At 32.1% G+C, this 18,141-nt stretch overlaps 1 protein-coding gene across 1 annotated transcript in view; it reads right to left on the bottom strand.

Moving 5' to 3' along the window:
• The window catches only part of LOC132749332 (alpha-2-macroglobulin-like), a 40,432-nt gene that overhangs the window by 7,883 nt on the left and 14,408 nt on the right, over nt 1-18,141 (bottom strand). The window contains exons 14-19 of the mRNA XM_060739062.1: nt 17,459-17,619; nt 7,976-8,125; nt 6,815-6,911; nt 5,360-5,421; nt 3,010-3,082; nt 767-971 (exon numbers count right to left, since the gene is read on the bottom strand). Of these exons, the coding sequence (XP_060595045.1) occupies nt 767-971; nt 3,010-3,082; nt 5,360-5,421; nt 6,815-6,911; nt 7,976-8,125; nt 17,459-17,619 (748 nt within the window). The remainder of the gene's footprint in view (nt 1-766; nt 972-3,009; nt 3,083-5,359; nt 5,422-6,814; nt 6,912-7,975; nt 8,126-17,458; nt 17,620-18,141) is intronic.

The raw sequence follows: 18,141 nt of genomic DNA, 5'->3' as shown, positions 1-18,141 counted from the left end.
TATCATAATTACCCCAAACAAGAATTGAAACAAGAAGTTGTATGCAAACTTATTTCAAGAGTTCGCAGACCTTCCTAAGTTAGCCGTTTTCGGAAAGAAACTAGCTCTTAGAAAGAGCATTAAAACACGTTGCTAGGGAGGCGTAGACCAGCAACAGCGAATACGTTCAGAGGACACAAAGCTATTGAACTGATGAGTTTAAACACAAACTATTTCCAAAGATGAAGAACAAGCTAAAACATTCTTTAGTATATGCGAAAATAACTTTTATTAAAGAAATTTTACTAATGAAACTTATCCAAATCTAGAGAGGATATAAATAGAATGAAGAATTATACTTATATTGTTCATGACACGGAACTAATTGAATTGATAAAATAAAAAGACATATTCAACTGATGCGCTAATCATTAAAAAATAATGAAATTTTATAGCATTAATAACTACATGCATTGTGAATCACTCTTCTAAAGAAAACATGTATTGCTTCATGCTTCACTGAGCGTCACATAACTTAAAATTTTGAAAATAAACGTACAAAGGCACACGCATTTATGCAAGCAAAAATAATGAAAATGTCTGTAAAATATGTTTTTATAAGATTGAAAAAAGTGAAGATTTGTTTAGAAAAAAAATGTTATAATTTATTATTTTTGATGAAAAATATACACTAGAAGTAAATTCTTTTTTTACAGATGGTCTATATATTGCGGTAACCTCAATAACAAATTTAAATATACATGTACTTGATTTATTTTAAACCGACCCGATACTGATAATGTCCCACAGCCAAGTTTCCGGGAAGTATGTTCTTACGTCTATACTTTCTATAGTTTCAGATTCGGTACTGACGGTGTCTGCGTCTGAAACTTCAGAGGCAGTGTCTATTCTATCGTCCCTCAGTACCCCACCAGGGGACCATTCAAACATTCTACGCATCTTTTCCTCTATCTCACCATCATTTACTGGAGCTGACACAAAAATAAAGATACCAGTAAGTTATGAGGAATAAAATGAAGAAAAAGATGAAAGTGCTACCTTCTTAGTTAACATGTTTTGTTCTCTAAATGTTTTAAATTTATTGCTCTCTCACGTTGTCTATAAAATAAAGAAATAATACCTCGTTCCCTTGATATACTATGCTCAAAATATGATTTTTGTAAATATTAAAAACTGCTACACGCCCCTTTTGTAAATATGAAATTGACTTGTTTTGACTTAACAGAAAGTAGATATATTAATATTTATCACATAAACCGCGGCGTAGGAGTGCAATAAAGCCATTTAATAAAAACGATATTACACTAGTGTAATAACACTTTGACGTGACGTCATTTGCGCTATATAGAAACATAGCGTTAAAGCGCGCTAATGTTGGCGTTACACTATAGGCGCGTCATTGAAAAATTACTTATTTTAACAGTTTACTGTTCATATTTTATATATGTGATAAATAGAATATTATATTTGTGTAGATTCAATACTAAATTTATTGAACTCGTTGAATAAAACAATATTATGCTCGCCAGAGGCTCGCATAATATGATTATATTCAACTCGTTCAATAAATTTAGTATTAAACTACACTCATTCAATATCCTCTATGTATTAAATCCTACATACTATATTAAGGGGACACACTATGAATAGAAAGTGTCACTTAAAAACCTGACATTTTTAAAGAAAGAAAATAAAATGTCGATATATCCAAAATATCGTTATACACAAAATGTATTGTGTGTCTTGAAAAGATCTTATAAGCGTCGAGATATTCAAAATATCGTTACATTCCGTGTTTTAAAAATATCAAGTATTACTTGACCCGTAATAAAGAACACAGATTCCTTGACACCTTGACCTTCAAGGTTAAACGCCTAAATTGTGCTTGATTTTGGATTTTTGATTAGTGGCTATAACTTTGTAATTTTTGATTGGTTGTCTTCAAACTTGAACATAAGAATAATTTAGAATAGACCTTTAAGTTAAATAGACATGCATTAATCTTCACTCATAAATGACATTGACCTTGAAGGTCAACTTATTGAAATGTCCATCATTTTTGCTGCATTGGACTATAACACTGTAACTTTGTTATTAATACATGGATTAACCTTATATGAAGGACAATGGTCTTAAGGATACGACCATCACTCAAATTGACCTTAACAAATTTATGACCTTGACCTTGAAAGATAAATACATTCAATATCCACTGATTGTTGCTTACTTAGTTATTCATAAACGGATTATATTCTACTTAGACAAACCAACCTTTTGGACAAGACCTTTTAAAATGTTAAAATGACCGTGACTTAAAGTCACCTTGACTTTTCAGGTTAAATTATTGAATTTCACTGATTTTTGCTATAATTGACTGTAACTAAGTAATTTATAAACGGATTATCTTCATACTTATACAAAACAACCTTTCGGACAAGACCTTTTAAAATGTTGAACTGACCTTGATATTAAGCTTTAAATGGCCTTGACATTGAATGTTGAATTATAAAATTTCCACTCATTTTCTGTAATTGACTGATAAACGGGTTATACTTAAGACAAAACAATCTTTCAGACAAGACCTTTTAAAATGTTGATATCAATGTCGATGTCATATAGAAGACCATCTGGCAACAGGACAATCAGAATGAGGGATAACATCATTATATTATTTCGCTTTTATGATTTTTTCTTCAACAAGTATATCTGTTTTCCTCCTTTATATCTTTTATATCGCTATGTTAATCATGAGAGCAATATTCGACGGTCGCGCAACCTTGTCGCCGCATAGAGCACCCTCGATTTACTGAGCGCATTCAACCGAACAGAGTTCAGTAGGCCATGGAAATGTGTACAACACCTACTTCCAAACACAACAACAAGAATAACATATAATACATCAAAACAAAGTTCTTGTAGACATTAAAATAAATATAAATCAGCTTATTTTACTCTCTTACATATTTAATCTCAATAATATGTATACATAAAATAATACTCAATACTCACTTCGTATATAATGCCTTCTTGAACACGGTCGACTTTGTAGATTACCATCTGTCTCAACCCATAAATTCACATCCTGTTTGACATAACAAAATGCAATTTAAAAAGTATTTTAACGTTTGACGATTTTAAATTTTCATCTAAGGTTCCGTGTATTTACTTAATTTCCATGTCTGCAAGGTTAATATTAACGTACATTTAACCAGCATTTCATACCGTTTTGTGTCATATAAGTATATCATAATTATGAAGTCAATGTAACAAAATATGGATTTTTTTTGCATCTAGTAAAGGTATTAGGTGTCTTAAACAGAATATCCTTTCTGAAGTGTGTTCATTTACAGGGAGACTACTGAATTTGCATGGGGTCTTGATTCAAACTTACTGGAAGCCAACCTTTTTTTAAATTCATTTTTGTACTTTTCTTTTTCTCTGGTCAGATTATGGATTTCATTTTCTTTTTTAAAGTCTTTTATTAAGATATATATTTGCAAATTTATATGTGCTTTTCGTGTTCAATTAGTGAAAATAGAGTAGGTTTACAAATGAAGATATTTATATTTCTAAATGTTGATAATCAACCACCCTTTTTTGGCACATATGTTCATAAAAATATTCAAAATTGTATAATATAAATGTATAAGGATGCTCCCATTGAAAGATGACAAATATGACCGGTTTTTGAACGTCGGTATATCAAAGATATCGAAACAATATTGTGTGTCCTAAAAGATCTTAATATAAATGCCGATATATCCAAAATATCGTTATACACAAAATGTATTGTGTGTCTTGAAAAGATCTTATAAGCTTCGAGATATTCAAAATATCGTTACATTCCGTGTTTTAAAAATATTTAGTAAACGCCAACATATATACAAGATATCGTATCATTGCGTGTGCTAAAAATATCTCATAAATGTCGGTATATCAGAGATATCGTTACATTCCGTGTCTTGACAAGATCTTATGATTGTCGATAAGTCCAAGATATTGTTACATTAGATCCTAAGACTAGTAAACGTCGATATCAAATTAACGTTGATAAATCAGTATAAACAAAATCTCCCAGCGTTGTCTACGATATTATGAAGATCGATTTGGCCTGAGAATCGTACCTTTGTAGCTATTAACTAGAAATGTGTCCATAGGACACGGATGCCCCCACACGTCACTGTTCTGTCAATCTTATGACTCTAGGTCAAAATATTGTTTGGACTACATGTGCCACAATTTGAAAACTAAAAATCAAAAAGGGCCATAATTGGCCATAATTCTGTTAAATTTGGTCGCAGCAAACATTCCTTCCTTCACTCCCATCTACACATTAAGGTTGTTCATCCGTGGAAGTTTAAGCAAAATCTGCCATCCGGTTTAAGAGGAGTTGCGTTCACAAAATTTCTACATAGTATATAGTGAAAAAATCAACAAAGGGCCATAATTCTGTTAAATTTGGTCGCAGCAAAAATTTCTTCCTTTACTGCCATCTACACATAAAGATTTTTCATCCCTGGAAGTTTAAGCAAAATCTGCCATCTGGTTTAAGAGGAGTTGCGTTCACAAAATTTCTAAAAAGTATATAGTGAAAAAATCAACAAAGGGCCATAATTCTGTTAAATTTGGTCGCAGCAAAAATTCCTTCCTTTACTACCATCTACACATTAAGGTTGTTCATCCCTGTAAGTTTAAGCAAAATATGCCATCCGGTTTAAGAGGAGTTGCGTTCACAATATTTCGGGACGTACGAAAGGACGGACGGACAAGTGCAACGCTATATTCTCCCACATTGTGGGGCCATAAAAATGTTTAGATTAAAGTTGCTATAACCTGTATAATGCAGCTTCTTGTAGATTAACCATCATTGTACACAAAATATCGTACTCTTCTGTGACTTGTTAAGATAAAGTAATCATCAGTATAATCAGGATATCGTTACTTCCCGAATCTTGTAAAGATTTCATGTTTGTCTATATAACCAGTCATTACCAGTCATAACAGTTTAAGAATTGTTGATATCGTAACTTTTTGTCATATAGATATCAGAAATTTGTGACAAAAGATTCAGCAATGTATTTGTAAATTCATGCGTCCTATAACGAAAAATAATCGTCGACATAACAACGGCATCAATAATCGTTAACATAACCAATATGTCGTATTTTTCTGCGTCTCGCAAATGTCAAGTACTCGTCGATGTTAACAAATTATCAAACCTTTCCAAGTCCATAGCATGAGCAGATTGGTCTCTCCATAAACTGATTTCTTGTTTCATTTTTCAATATCACAGAACACATTTTACTTTTGAATTTCCCTTTAAAAATCATCCAAATAAAGCAACACCAACAAAACTTACCCTAAAAGACTGTTCTGCACCGACGACTAAAGGCACTGCATAGGTGTAGTGTAACTCTGGCTCTTATGATAAAAATGAAACTAATTAGAAACTCTTAAAAACATTATGTGCATAAAATTTCTGATTCCGGATAGAAATGTAAAAATAACAATTTCATGTATAATTGAGATTTTTCTGTGTATTTTCTACACACCATTATTCGGAGAATGCATTTACCTGCAAGTGTTACATAGAGACCTGGTTCATGTACGTGACATGAAAGTATATATTTTATCAATAATCATATGCATATAACATGCTTTATTGGTTCATTTTATAAATCACAGTATGATATGTATGACAACGCAGGTTTGTTTACAAAAAGTTATGCATTATGTCAAATAAAGCAATGTTTCGCAACTTGTTTTATGTAAATCCATGATCACAGATAAATGACCGCTCAGTTTATCATAAGACAAAGTGGAAAATCATAAATATAAGAAATGAGCCGCGCAAAACCAACGTTTCCGCGCAGTCTGATCAGGATCCATGCTGTTCACTTACAAACCATATTACAAGTGGAGAAACTGATAGCGAACAGCATGGATCCAGATCAGACTGCGCGGAAGCGCAGGCTGGTCCGGAGCCATGCTGGTCGCAAACGCATTATGTTGGTTTTGTTATAGCGCGGCTTAAATATATCATTTTGGGATTTTAGGATGAGACATAGGCAATAGAGTATAAAGAATAAAATCAGTTTTGTCTGGAACACGGGCATACCTATTTTACAATAATAAATCGTTTTACCTTATTATAATTTAGGGAATTGTCCGAACAAGCTTGTTACTGAGTAACAAATTTCGAAATGTATTACTTATAACTTAAATGCATTCAAGTGCACGAGTTAATAACATATACATGTTGTTATTCATTGCAATTAATTCTCAAATTTCACCATATTGTACCCGATGCGTACTGATGCACCCTAGTACTTTTCATCTTCGTCTCTGAATACTTTGTAAAACCACATGCCCCGGATTCAGCCAGGACACCTGAAGCAGGTCAGCAAGATAGGGCTTCGTATTCTTTATTTTTGTCATCCCAAGTTATTCCAACCATATCAATGACGTGCGCGTTAGAAGAGAAAGCGGTGCGTTAAAATTATCAAAGCAATGTGTATGTGTTTCTGTGGTCATCCGACCAATCACTCAAGTTGTCACTGTGTGACAGGTGAACAGCAATGAATAACATCCATTTTCTCGAGAAATTACAAACTGTAACAATATATTGAAGTATTGAAGCATCGATCTATCTCATAATTTTCTTCAATATTGACTTAACTTGACCATTTGTGTCACATGGCCTCATTTTTATTCTCATTTGGCCTTAACCTTTAAATCCTTTGACATGGACGACGGAAGATACCAGGGAAAACTTTAATAAATGAAAGGTCGTATAATGAATGTTTATTACTACCTTTTGCATCAGTTTTCTTGTCGCAATAAGCTTTGTCTTCCTTCCAGTAACTGACGTGATGCTTGCGACGTGACACTTTCTTGACCTTCTCAAATAGCTTAAAATATAATTACAATCATAGAGAGAATTATTAAAAGCACGTATACATTCCATTCAGGACATATATTGAGTTAGCATATCAAATTAACTTATAATACAATGTATGTTTATTATCTCTCAGCAAGAAGTCCTTCGTGTCTATTGAAATTTTTCATGCCTGTTAGGTAGACACTTCAGATATAAATTTAATCCGGATGACGATTTAAATATACAATGTAAAAGTAATGCAGGCACCCGCTAGAGTGAAAACCTCTTCTAAGTCCATAATAAATATGTATTAAATATGGATATTTAACCGGTTAATAGAATTGTCTGTGAGGTAATATTGCAAAAAGTAGTTTGAAACGGAGAAAGTTTTTTTGTTATGCCATGACTTAAAACGTTAAGAAACCAACCAGAAAATATATATATAAAATATATATAAAGACACAAACATAATCCCTATCACCCGGGCAAGTATAAGCACCACACTGCATTATCAAATGAGCATATGAGCATAAAAAAGAATGAAAAGTCTGTGGGAGGCTTATGTGGGAAAAGTTAAACGTACGACTATAGGAAATTAAACCAGATGTAAGATTTAACACTACATTAAAAAATCAGAAGAGAAGTGAAAAAAGCAAATGGCTGGTGTGTGTGATGGTAAGTTCCTATATCATACATTTTTTTTACATTGAAAACAATGCCATGTGATAAAATATTAAAAAATAATTATGTAATAATTATTTATAACAACATACTTTATCTTGTCTTATGAAAAAGCATTTTACAACCAACAGATTATTTAAGATATTAAAAAAGGTTTATGTTTACAATGTTAAAATCATGTCTTCAGACTCCAAAGAAACAAAAATCAAAATTAATGAGTAACAATCGAAGTGGGAATCTAGGTCTTTTTAACCAATATCAGCATCAAATATGGACTAAATATTCAACTTGTGAAGAAGTAAAATTTGATTTACCGTAAGCTCCTTTATCAAGTATAGAAGGTATTCCTTTAGAATTAAGAGTTTTATATGCTATGTAAGAAACAATATTTGACCGAGTATGCGAAGGCCTTACCTGGCCCGGTGTGAGCTGATTATTTCCTCCCAGAAGGGTCACACTCTTATCGAGCATCCCGACAAAGCATGTTGAACTTGGGCTCGCACCAACGTTCAAGTTTACATTAGCGCCTGGTTTAACTTTCACCTCATCAAATGAAATTGTCACCTATGTACAGAAAGAACATGAAACTAACACTTGCAATAACAATGCAATTATTATTCTGAAGTGTAACTGGTCAGTAACAAATGTGTTTATGTAAAATTTAATCATGATTTATTATTTACCGCAATATGCCAAGATAACCTTACTACATTTTTTATCGTTGTAGAAGAATAAATCTAGTAAAATGTATTTTAATATATTAAGCTTAGTTGTTTGTACTTAATAGTTCATGTTAGTGTGATTATTTAAAATCTAGTAATGAGTATTTTAATATGTTAAAAGAAACACACTTTTGTTTTATTTTACTGCGTCGTCGTTTTTATTGTTACGTCAACTATTTGTTGTCTATCAGTATTTCGTCCTTGCTACATACATATGAATTGAAAGAAATAAAAAATCCAAACAAACAGTACCTTTATTCTCATAGTCTCCAATGAGCAAGCAAGTCTGAAAAAGTCCACTTAAAACCACAAATCAAGACTTAGAAGAGGTATACTTCCCAGGAACAAGGTAAGTCTGCTTTCATAAAAACAAGTTTCAGCAACATAAATAGTCCAAATTGTGAAACAAGTCCAGTAAGCGCTGCAAGTCTAAATAGTACAGCTTATCCAAGAATCACTCAAGTAAAAGTAAAACAGCAAGTTTACAGGTTGCAGCAAGTCAAAGAGACGTAGTAGGCAAAAGTGCAGCAAGTCCAAGAAGTACAGAAAGTCAAGAATTGCAGCTCGTGCAAGAAACGCAGCAAGTCCAAAGTTACGTACTAATCCTACCGTCAAAGCATATCTTTTCAAAGTTAATAAGTTATTGTCACCAAGTAGTAAACTGACATAGGTGTACGTCTGACATATTAGGTGTTCGTCTGGTATTAATTACGAAAAGGTTAAAATAGGTCATTGTCATGAAGAGGAGACATAGGCTATAAAATTAAGACCACGAAACTTATGATTTATTATTTACCGCAATATGCCAAGATTACTTTACTACATTCTTTATCGTTTTAGTAGAATAAATCTAATAAAATGTATTTTTTAAATATCGGTTTAAGTACATTAAACTTAGTTGTTTGAACTTAATAGTTTCATGTTAGTTGATTATTCAAAATCTAAGTAATGAGTATTTTAATATGTAAAAGAAACACACTTTTGTTTTATTTTACTGCGTCGTCGTTTTATTGTCTACGTCACCTATTTTGTTTTCTATCAGTATTTTGTCCTTGCTACATACATATGAATTGAAAGAAATAAAAAATCCAAACAAAACAGTACCATTATTCTCATAGTCTCCAATGAGCAAGCAAGTCTGAAAAAGTCCGCTTAAAACCACAAATCAAGACTTAGAAGAGGTATACTTTCCAGGAACAAGGTAAGTCTGCTTTCATAAAAACAAGTTTCAGCAACCTAAATAGTCCAAATCGTGAAACAAGTCCAGTAAGCGCTGCAAGTCTAAATAGTACAGCTTATCCAAGAATCACTCAAGTAAAAGTAAAACAGCAAGTTTACAGGTCGCAGCAAGTCAAAGAGACGTAGTAGGCAAAAGTGCAGCAAGTCCAAGAAGTACAGAAAGTCAAGAATTGCAGCGAGTGCAAGAAACGCAGCAAGCCCAAAGTTACGTACTAATCCTACCGTCAAAGCATATCTTTTCAAAGTTAATAAGTCATTGTCACCAAGTAGTAAACCGACATAGGTGTACGTCTGACATATTAGGTGTTCGTCTGGTATTAATTACGAAAAGGTTAAAATAGGTCATTGTCATGAAGAGGAGACATAGGCTATAAAATTAAGACCACGAAACTTATGATTTATTATTACCGCAATATGCCAAGATTACTTTACTACATTCTTTATCGTTTTAGTAGAATAAAATCTAATAAAATGTATTTTTTAAATATCGGTTAAGTACATTAAACTTGTTGTTTGAACTTAATAGTTCATGTTAGTGTGATTATCAAAATCTAGTAATGAGTATTAATATGTTAAAAGAAACACACTTTGTTTTATTTTACTGCGTCGTCGTTTTTATTGTTACGTCACCTATTTGTTTTCTATCAGTATTTTGTCCTTTCCTTGGCTACATACATATGAATTGAAAGAAATAAAAATTCCAAACAAACAGTACCTTTATTGTCAGAGCTGCTCTCCAATGAGCAAGCAAGTCTGAAAAAGTCCGCTTAAAACAACAAATCAAGTCTTAGAAGAGGTATACTTTCCAGGAACAAGGTAAGTCTGCTTTCATAAAAACAAGTTTCAGCAACCTAAATAGTCCAAATTGTGCACACAAGTCCAGTAAGCGCTGCAAGTCTAAATAGTACAGCTATCCAAAATCACTCAAGTAAAAGTAAAACAGCAAAGTTTACAGTTGCAGCAAGTTCAAAGAGACGTAGTAGGCAAAAGTGCAGCAAGTCCAAGAAGTACAGAAAGTCAAGAATTGCAGCTCGTGCAAGAAATGCAGCAAGTCCAAAGTTACGTACTAATCCTACCGTCAAAGCATATGCTTTCAAAGTTAATAAGTCATTGTCACCAAGTAGTAAACCGACATAGGTGTACGTCTGACATATTAGGTGTTCGTCTGGTATTAATTACGAAAAGGTTAAAATAGGTCGTTGTCATGAAGAGGAGACATAGGCTATAAAATTAAGACCACGAAACTTATGATTTATTATTTACATCAATATGCCAAGATTACTATACTACATTCTTTATCGTTTTAGTAGAATAAATCTATAAAATGTATTTTTTAAATATCGGTTTAAGTACATTAAACTTAGTTGTTTTGTACTTAATAGTTCATGTTAGTGTGATTATTCAAATCTAGTAATGAGAATTTAATATGTTAAAAGAAACACACTTTTGTTTTATTTTACTGCGTCGTCGTTTTTATTGTTACGTCACCTATTTGTTTTCTATCAGTATTTTGTCCTTGCTACATACATATGAATTGAAAGAAATAAAAAATCCAAACAAACAGTACCATTATTCTCATAGTCTCCAATGAGCAAGCAAGTCTGAAAAAGTCCGCTTAAAACCACAAATCAAGACTTAGAAGAGGTATACTTTCCAGGAACAAGGTAAGTCTGCTTTCATAAAAACAAGTTTCAGCAACCTAAATAGTCCAAATCGTGAAACAAGTCCAGTAAGCGCTGCAAGTCTAAATAGTACAGCTTATCCAAGAATCACTCAAGTAAAAGTAAAACAGCAAGTTTACAGGTTGCAGCAAGTCAAAGAGACGTAGTAGGCAAAAGTGCAGCAAGTCCAAGAAGTACAGAAAGTCAAGAATTGCAGCGATAGTCCAGTCAGTCTGTAAATCGACCTCAAACAAATTGCAACAGAAAATATTTTACCTGGTATAGAAAGTATATGGAAAAACATGAATCATATCAAAAGTCTAGCAAAATCTAAGTTGCGCAACATAGAAAAAAACGGGTTTTTATCGCGTTATTTTTTGTGATTTTTTTCTGACGACAACGGTCTTCCATAGGCGAACAAAGCGTCTCCGATACTCAGAATAGCGACTGCATAATGGCGACAACTAAAATAAGTGTAAACAAAATAAATGTCAGTAAAGTACACTGTAAAGTGGGTCGGTATATTTTCCTTAAAATATTACAGATCATAATAGGTATTATAAATGTGGGGTCGTAAGTTTATTATGAGTATTAGATGAAAATTATTACTTGTTTTACCAGTTCTTTATTCGTTGAAGGTGAACAGGTGTTTCAAGCGATCTGTATTATACTTTTCACGGAAAACAGTTTAATTTATCTAAATTACAACTCTGATTAACTCCTGTCTTAGAAAACATTCAAAAACGGCCTAAAAATGTGTATTTATAACAAGTTAATTTTGACAGTATTTTAAACTATGGAACGCCATTATCACTTTATTTATGACGAATTACGTTAAATAAATTCTGAATACTTTAATCATGTTTTATTGTTAAATGTGTATTCAAGGTTGTTTTTTTTGTATTTTTTAATAGGTTTTTAAAATTGTTTTACATATATAATGTATGTAATGTTATTATTATTTCAGGGGTACCGCTTTGAGGTAGTCTTCATTGATGTATGCTTGATTTTGAAAATAAAAAAAATCCAGTAAACTATATGTACACAAAATGAGTAAGTTTGCTTTCCTGTGCTTACATTTGTAATATTTTTACATATATAACACAAATATCAAACATTATCTTTAACTAGTTTAAGTGAATATTAAACATGGAGGAAATAGAGCGTCGTATGCATAATTCAATATATCTGAAATTATTTTCAGTTTTTAATAGACATAGAAGAAATTTATACATGAAAAGGTGACATGAAAAATTCACCAATAAACAAACGTGATTTCTAGTTATGGTTCATGATTGGCGATGTGTATGAGTTCAATGTAAACATGCACAGTTGATCCATAATTTAAAAGATTATGCATACAATAGCACCTGCGCGAATTTGAATAAGTGCATAACGTGTATAAGATTAATTCACAGCGATATATTAGTATTTCTTTCGGAATGCACACCTAAGTTGACTATAGTATAATTTTATCACTTTTAAAATCAAAATTTAAGCAAATACATGTAACAATAAAAACATCTGTGTATTCTATAGAACCTTATTTCACGTAAAATAGTATGAAAATAAGATTCTAATCCTTTCAAACTTGAGGTAATTTCTATGTTACAAATTTCATTAACACACCAGAGCCAATGGGTATGCCCGATCATGTGTTCTGAGGACACTGTGATGTACACGAGTTAAAGGTAAAGATGCATAGTTGAGACATTTGTTTCACAAAATCACTTTAATGATATTTTTCATATAAGCAAACTTTTAAAGTATGTATTAAGTTCCATAGAGTAACACATCAGTACAAATATTTTGAATGCATGCACGGATGGGCATTAGAAATGCTTAAAATTGAAAGGTGACATTTTTAAACTCAATATGTGACTTTATCTTTACGTTACTTCCAAACACTTTAACAAGTAGGTACTTTATATTTATAATTTTAGATTAAAACCTTAGAAAATAATAATAATATCGGTCATGTGTTGCGGTTCGGATCGGAATATCCGTCCCGAGGTGACCCGCCCATTTGGCGGTAACGAGGCTTGCCGAGTTACCGCACATGGGCTGGTTACCGAGGGACGGATATTCCGATCCGAACCGCAAACATATGTCAGATTTTTTTTCTTGCATATTTTACGAAATAACATTATATTTTGAATTCTTTATCTTAATTCATGTAATTTTCAATGGGAATTTATGCCATTACAACCGAAACTATTTTCGTACAACAGCGTATGAAATTACAACTTCATGCATAACGGTAAAATTACGTCATCCTTAGCGTGACATTGTACAGCACGCGACTCATCTGGCACCCCCTATGCCATATGAAATTTCCGGCATGGGTAATACTTAACGGAAACGCCAGTCTGATATGCAAGAAAAGTGTGTCATATCAGCAACTTTGATCAAATAATTTATACACCTAAAACATTTTAAGGAAAGTCTTTTAGGAAAAAACATCTTATAATAACACGTTCTGTTCTGGGATAACTGAAACAATACGTAATCAGCTACCAATAACCAGAATACAAGAATGCAAGGGATGATCCAGAAATACCCGTAATTTAAACAATAAATTCAATAATATTTATTCAAAGTTCATATAACAAACACTTTATTACTGCGTAATATATCCTCTTTACAAGGAAACAAGAATATGATAATTAAACACAGTATGCCTACCATATAAGCAAACATAGGATTTGTCACATTATGCAAAAAAGGTTGATGTTCTATTGTTCTTATACATAGGGAATCCTCCCGATGCCATTCACTGTAAGTGTAATAACAACCTAAACCTATGACTATTGAACTGCTAATTGCTTTGATTGCTGTGATTCATACACATGCTCAACTTAAAGTTGATGGCATAAAATATATGATTCATTTAATTTAATTAGATAAAAAGTGCATGTAAAAGAAAACAAATAAAGTATAAAAAACACACATAATCGTCAATTATAATTCATTTTTTTTAAATCGCATTGAAATTGTGCAAGGCCGCATATGACAGCAGATTTGTATTTTTCAATCGCCACAGCGACGGAGAACGTTAACTTCACACGTATTCTTCTATGCTGCAAACGATATGTATTTATCTTTAAAATTACTCCAACAGTCTGGTAAAAAAAACTTCTTTACCCCTCAAAAAGTTTTGTATGCATGACTAACAAAATACTTGTGTCGAATTTCTTTTATCATATTAGATGTTTCTATGGTAGGCTGTCTAAACAGTTGACACATGTTTATGAAAGTGCCGTTTTCCGACGCCTTAATGAAAAACGTTTTTGCATAAATAAACGTTGCAGTTACAAATGATTACACACTTATACAATGTTCAAACGACGTGAAATTTTGGCAGGCTTTACATTAACCTTCGGCAAATATTGGACATGATCCCTTTTTGTGTCAGGTACTTTGGTGTATAATAAATTTCAACGAACGTCGTGTTCTTTGAGTTGCGCTGCTGTGGTGTATCCAGGGTTATTTAAGGCGGCCTGAGACGGTACAGGGTGTTAATAATCAAATCAAAACAAATTTTGGGTAATTCTGGATCAACCTCCATATAATGTAAAAAAAAACAGATTTTATTAATCTTACAATATCAGTTATTGTTTTTTTTTTGTTTTTTTTTTCAAGATGAACTCCTGTCGGATTTGTTAACGGCTGTTTGATGATCATACAAAGGCAGTTAAAGGCAACGAAGAGGAATGCAAGGGAATAAATGCTGCCAATGAGAAATAAAATGACAGTTTAAAAGTTGAATCGGAATAATATATACACATTGAGTGTAGAAAGATGTACTGTAACCCACATTACACTAAAAAAGACACTTAGACAGAAAACGAAAACACTGAAGCCACCATTGAGATCAATGACTGATAAGTTTTCATACAAAAAAGATTGTTTATATTGTGGTCAATCTTTAATAAGTACGGGTAAAACAAGGCAGTGTGGTGTTTCGCCAGTATGGACACTAGAACCTACTGTTTTGAATATATGTATACAGAGGAATGACTGTTTGTCTGATACAGTGAGAGCAAGGATAGAACAGATTCACGACTAGCTTGTAGCCGATGCTCTTTACCATCAAACATGTTTATGCTCCTCTTATTTCAGAACTGGAAAATATATACCAGAAGAATTTCAGGTGCTACCATCTAGTGATAAAAAGTGAAAGATTGGTTGACCAGAAATTACAGAAGCGAGTGACGCTTTGTAGAAGTCATGACATTCTTGTGCTTATGCGAAGATATTTTACAAATTAAAATTTGCAAATATTTTTTTTTTTTTACATTTTATGCTCAAATGTATCAAATATTTGAAATTGACCTTCCAAAAGGTCAATGTCACCTCCTTTGACCCAATGTCATGATGTTATATAATGACTCAGAAAAAATACAACAGATGTGCTTGAAAGTATTCAAGTTAATATAAAACTCAATATTATTATCATAGATAATATAGATTTCCTTAATGTTTTTTTATTTTGTATAAAATTACCCCACCCACTAGCTGTACAATGTTAATATAAATATTTCAATATATGCATTAAATATTGATGGAATGTAAATTAAATTCATAAAACGTTGAAACTTGACAGTTTTCACATGTACGTAAAACATTATGTATTTTCTGTTTAATATCATATAACAATAGACCTTTCAATAAATTGTTGATCTACAGCAATGTAAAAATATAATATTTACCCCACCACTTAAGTTAATTAATAAATTTTAGAAGGTAAAAGTAGTTTCTTTAAACAAAAACAACTTTTTGATTACTTTATGTTACTATAGGGATAGATTAAGCTATATTCTTATGCATATTACATAAAAAATGATTGGAAAATTGTTTGTGTGTATTAATTACTTTGAGTTCAAATTAAAAAATTAAATACAATGATACCCATATATTTGATCTCGATTTTTGAAAACATTCTCCAATTTAGATTTTTCTAGACTTTTGATATGTTATACAATATAGGTCTGGGGTTTCAAAACACTCAAAATATTTTCTGTTGCAATTTGTTTGAGGTTTCACTCTATTTTGAGCTAGAATGACTGGACTACGAGTGCAAGAAACGCAGCAAGCCCAAAGTTACGTACTAATCCTACCGTCAAAGCATATCTTTTCAAAGTTAATAAGTCATTGTCACCAAGTAGTAAACTGACATAGGTGTACGTCTGACATATTAGGTGTTCGTCTGGTATTAATTACGAAAAGGTTAAAATAGGTCATTGTCATGAAGAGGAGACATAGGCTATAAAATTAAGACCACGAAACTTATGATTTATTATTTACACCAATATGCCAAGATTACTATACTACATTCTTTATCGTTTTAGTAGAATAAATCTAATAAAATGTATTTTTTAAATATCGGTTTAAGTACATTAAACTTAGTTGTTTGAACTTAATAGTTCATGTTAGTGTGATTATTCAAAATCTAGTAATGAGTATTTTAATATGTTAAAAGAAACACACTTTTGTTTTATTTTACTGCGTCGTCGTTTTTATTGTTACGTCACCTATTTGTTTTCTATCAGTATTTTGTCCTTGCTACATACATATGAATTGAAAGAAATAAAAAATCCAAACAAACAGTACCTTTATTCTCATAGTCTCCAATGAGCAAGCAAGTCTGAAAAAGTCCACTTAAAACCACAAATCAAGACTTAGAGGAGGTATACTTTCCAGGAACAAGGTATGTCTGCTTACATAAAAACAAGTTTCAGCAACCTAAATAGTCCAAATCGTGCAACAAGTCCAGTAAGCGCTACAAGTCTAAATAGTACAGCTTATCCAAGAATCACTCAAGTAAAAGTAGAACAGTAAGTTTACAGGTTGCAGCAAGTCAAAGAGACGTAGTAGGCAAAAGTGCAGCAAGTCCAATAAGTGCAGAAAGTCCAGAGTTGCAGCGAGTGCAAGAAACGCATCAAGTCCAAAGTTACGTACTAATCCTACCGTCAAAGCATATGTTTTCAAAGTTAATAAGTCATTGTCGCCAATAGTAAACCGACATAGGTGTACGTCTGACATATTAGGTGTTCGTCTGGTATTAATTACGAAAAGGTTAAAGTAGGTCATTGTCATGAAGAGGAGACATAGGCTATAAAATTAAGACCAGGAAACTTAGATTATACTAGTAACCAATTTAAATCAAGCTCAGAATGAGATTTGGTAAAAAGTTCTTTATATCTTGCAATAAATTTTACTGCAAAATCACCTAAAGACTATAAATATGTGAAACTAATATCATCTTGAATTACCTTATTATTGAAGCAACTTTTTACTTTAAATTCGATTGTTGATGCCACGATCTCTTTGTTCATATCTCTCATATAAAATACGAGTATCTTTGCATTAGGACTCATGTCTTTGGTCACAGGGATCGAAAGTTTGAAATATCCTACCAATTTTTCCCCAGTATCTGGAACAAAAATGTAATCAATCTATTTAAAACACATTTCACATCGACATTTGCTATACATTTCGAATGTCCCATTCCCTGTAAAAAATCACGCTAAATACGCAATGGAGCTAAGAAGTGAGAAAAAATATGGATATTTCCTCACATCGATGAAAGATATATGTACTAGCCTAAAAAACGAAAAAACAAATAATGCACAATAAATTTACTAAGAGAAATTTTCGGCTGTTTTCATTGAAGCGCGGGAAACACACCGAGGTAAAGATTACGTCAGCCGTTTAACGGTTGCAGACAAAGGTGATTCAAGGTTTGTAGTCATAATATACTGCAGAACAATTTTAGAGAAATAATGAAATTTGAATCGAGAAATATCCTATGTTCAAACATCGATTTTCATGTTGATTTACAAATTTAGTGATCATACAAATTAAAAAAAAGGTATGCCTGAGTTATATGGTTTTATCACTGTGATAAAACCCAGTATCTCACTGGTTAGCGTAAAGTAATTTGAGGTTATTAAAC

Source organism: Ruditapes philippinarum, unplaced genomic scaffold (assembly GCF_026571515.1).
Source record: "Ruditapes philippinarum isolate M1 unplaced genomic scaffold, ASM2657151v2 ctg113_1_1_1_1, whole genome shotgun sequence".
Taxonomy (NCBI): Eukaryota; Metazoa; Mollusca; class Bivalvia; order Venerida; family Veneridae; genus Ruditapes; species Ruditapes philippinarum.
Note: the sequence above shows the minus strand (reverse complement) of the source record. Positions and strands in the feature narration are given on the sequence as shown.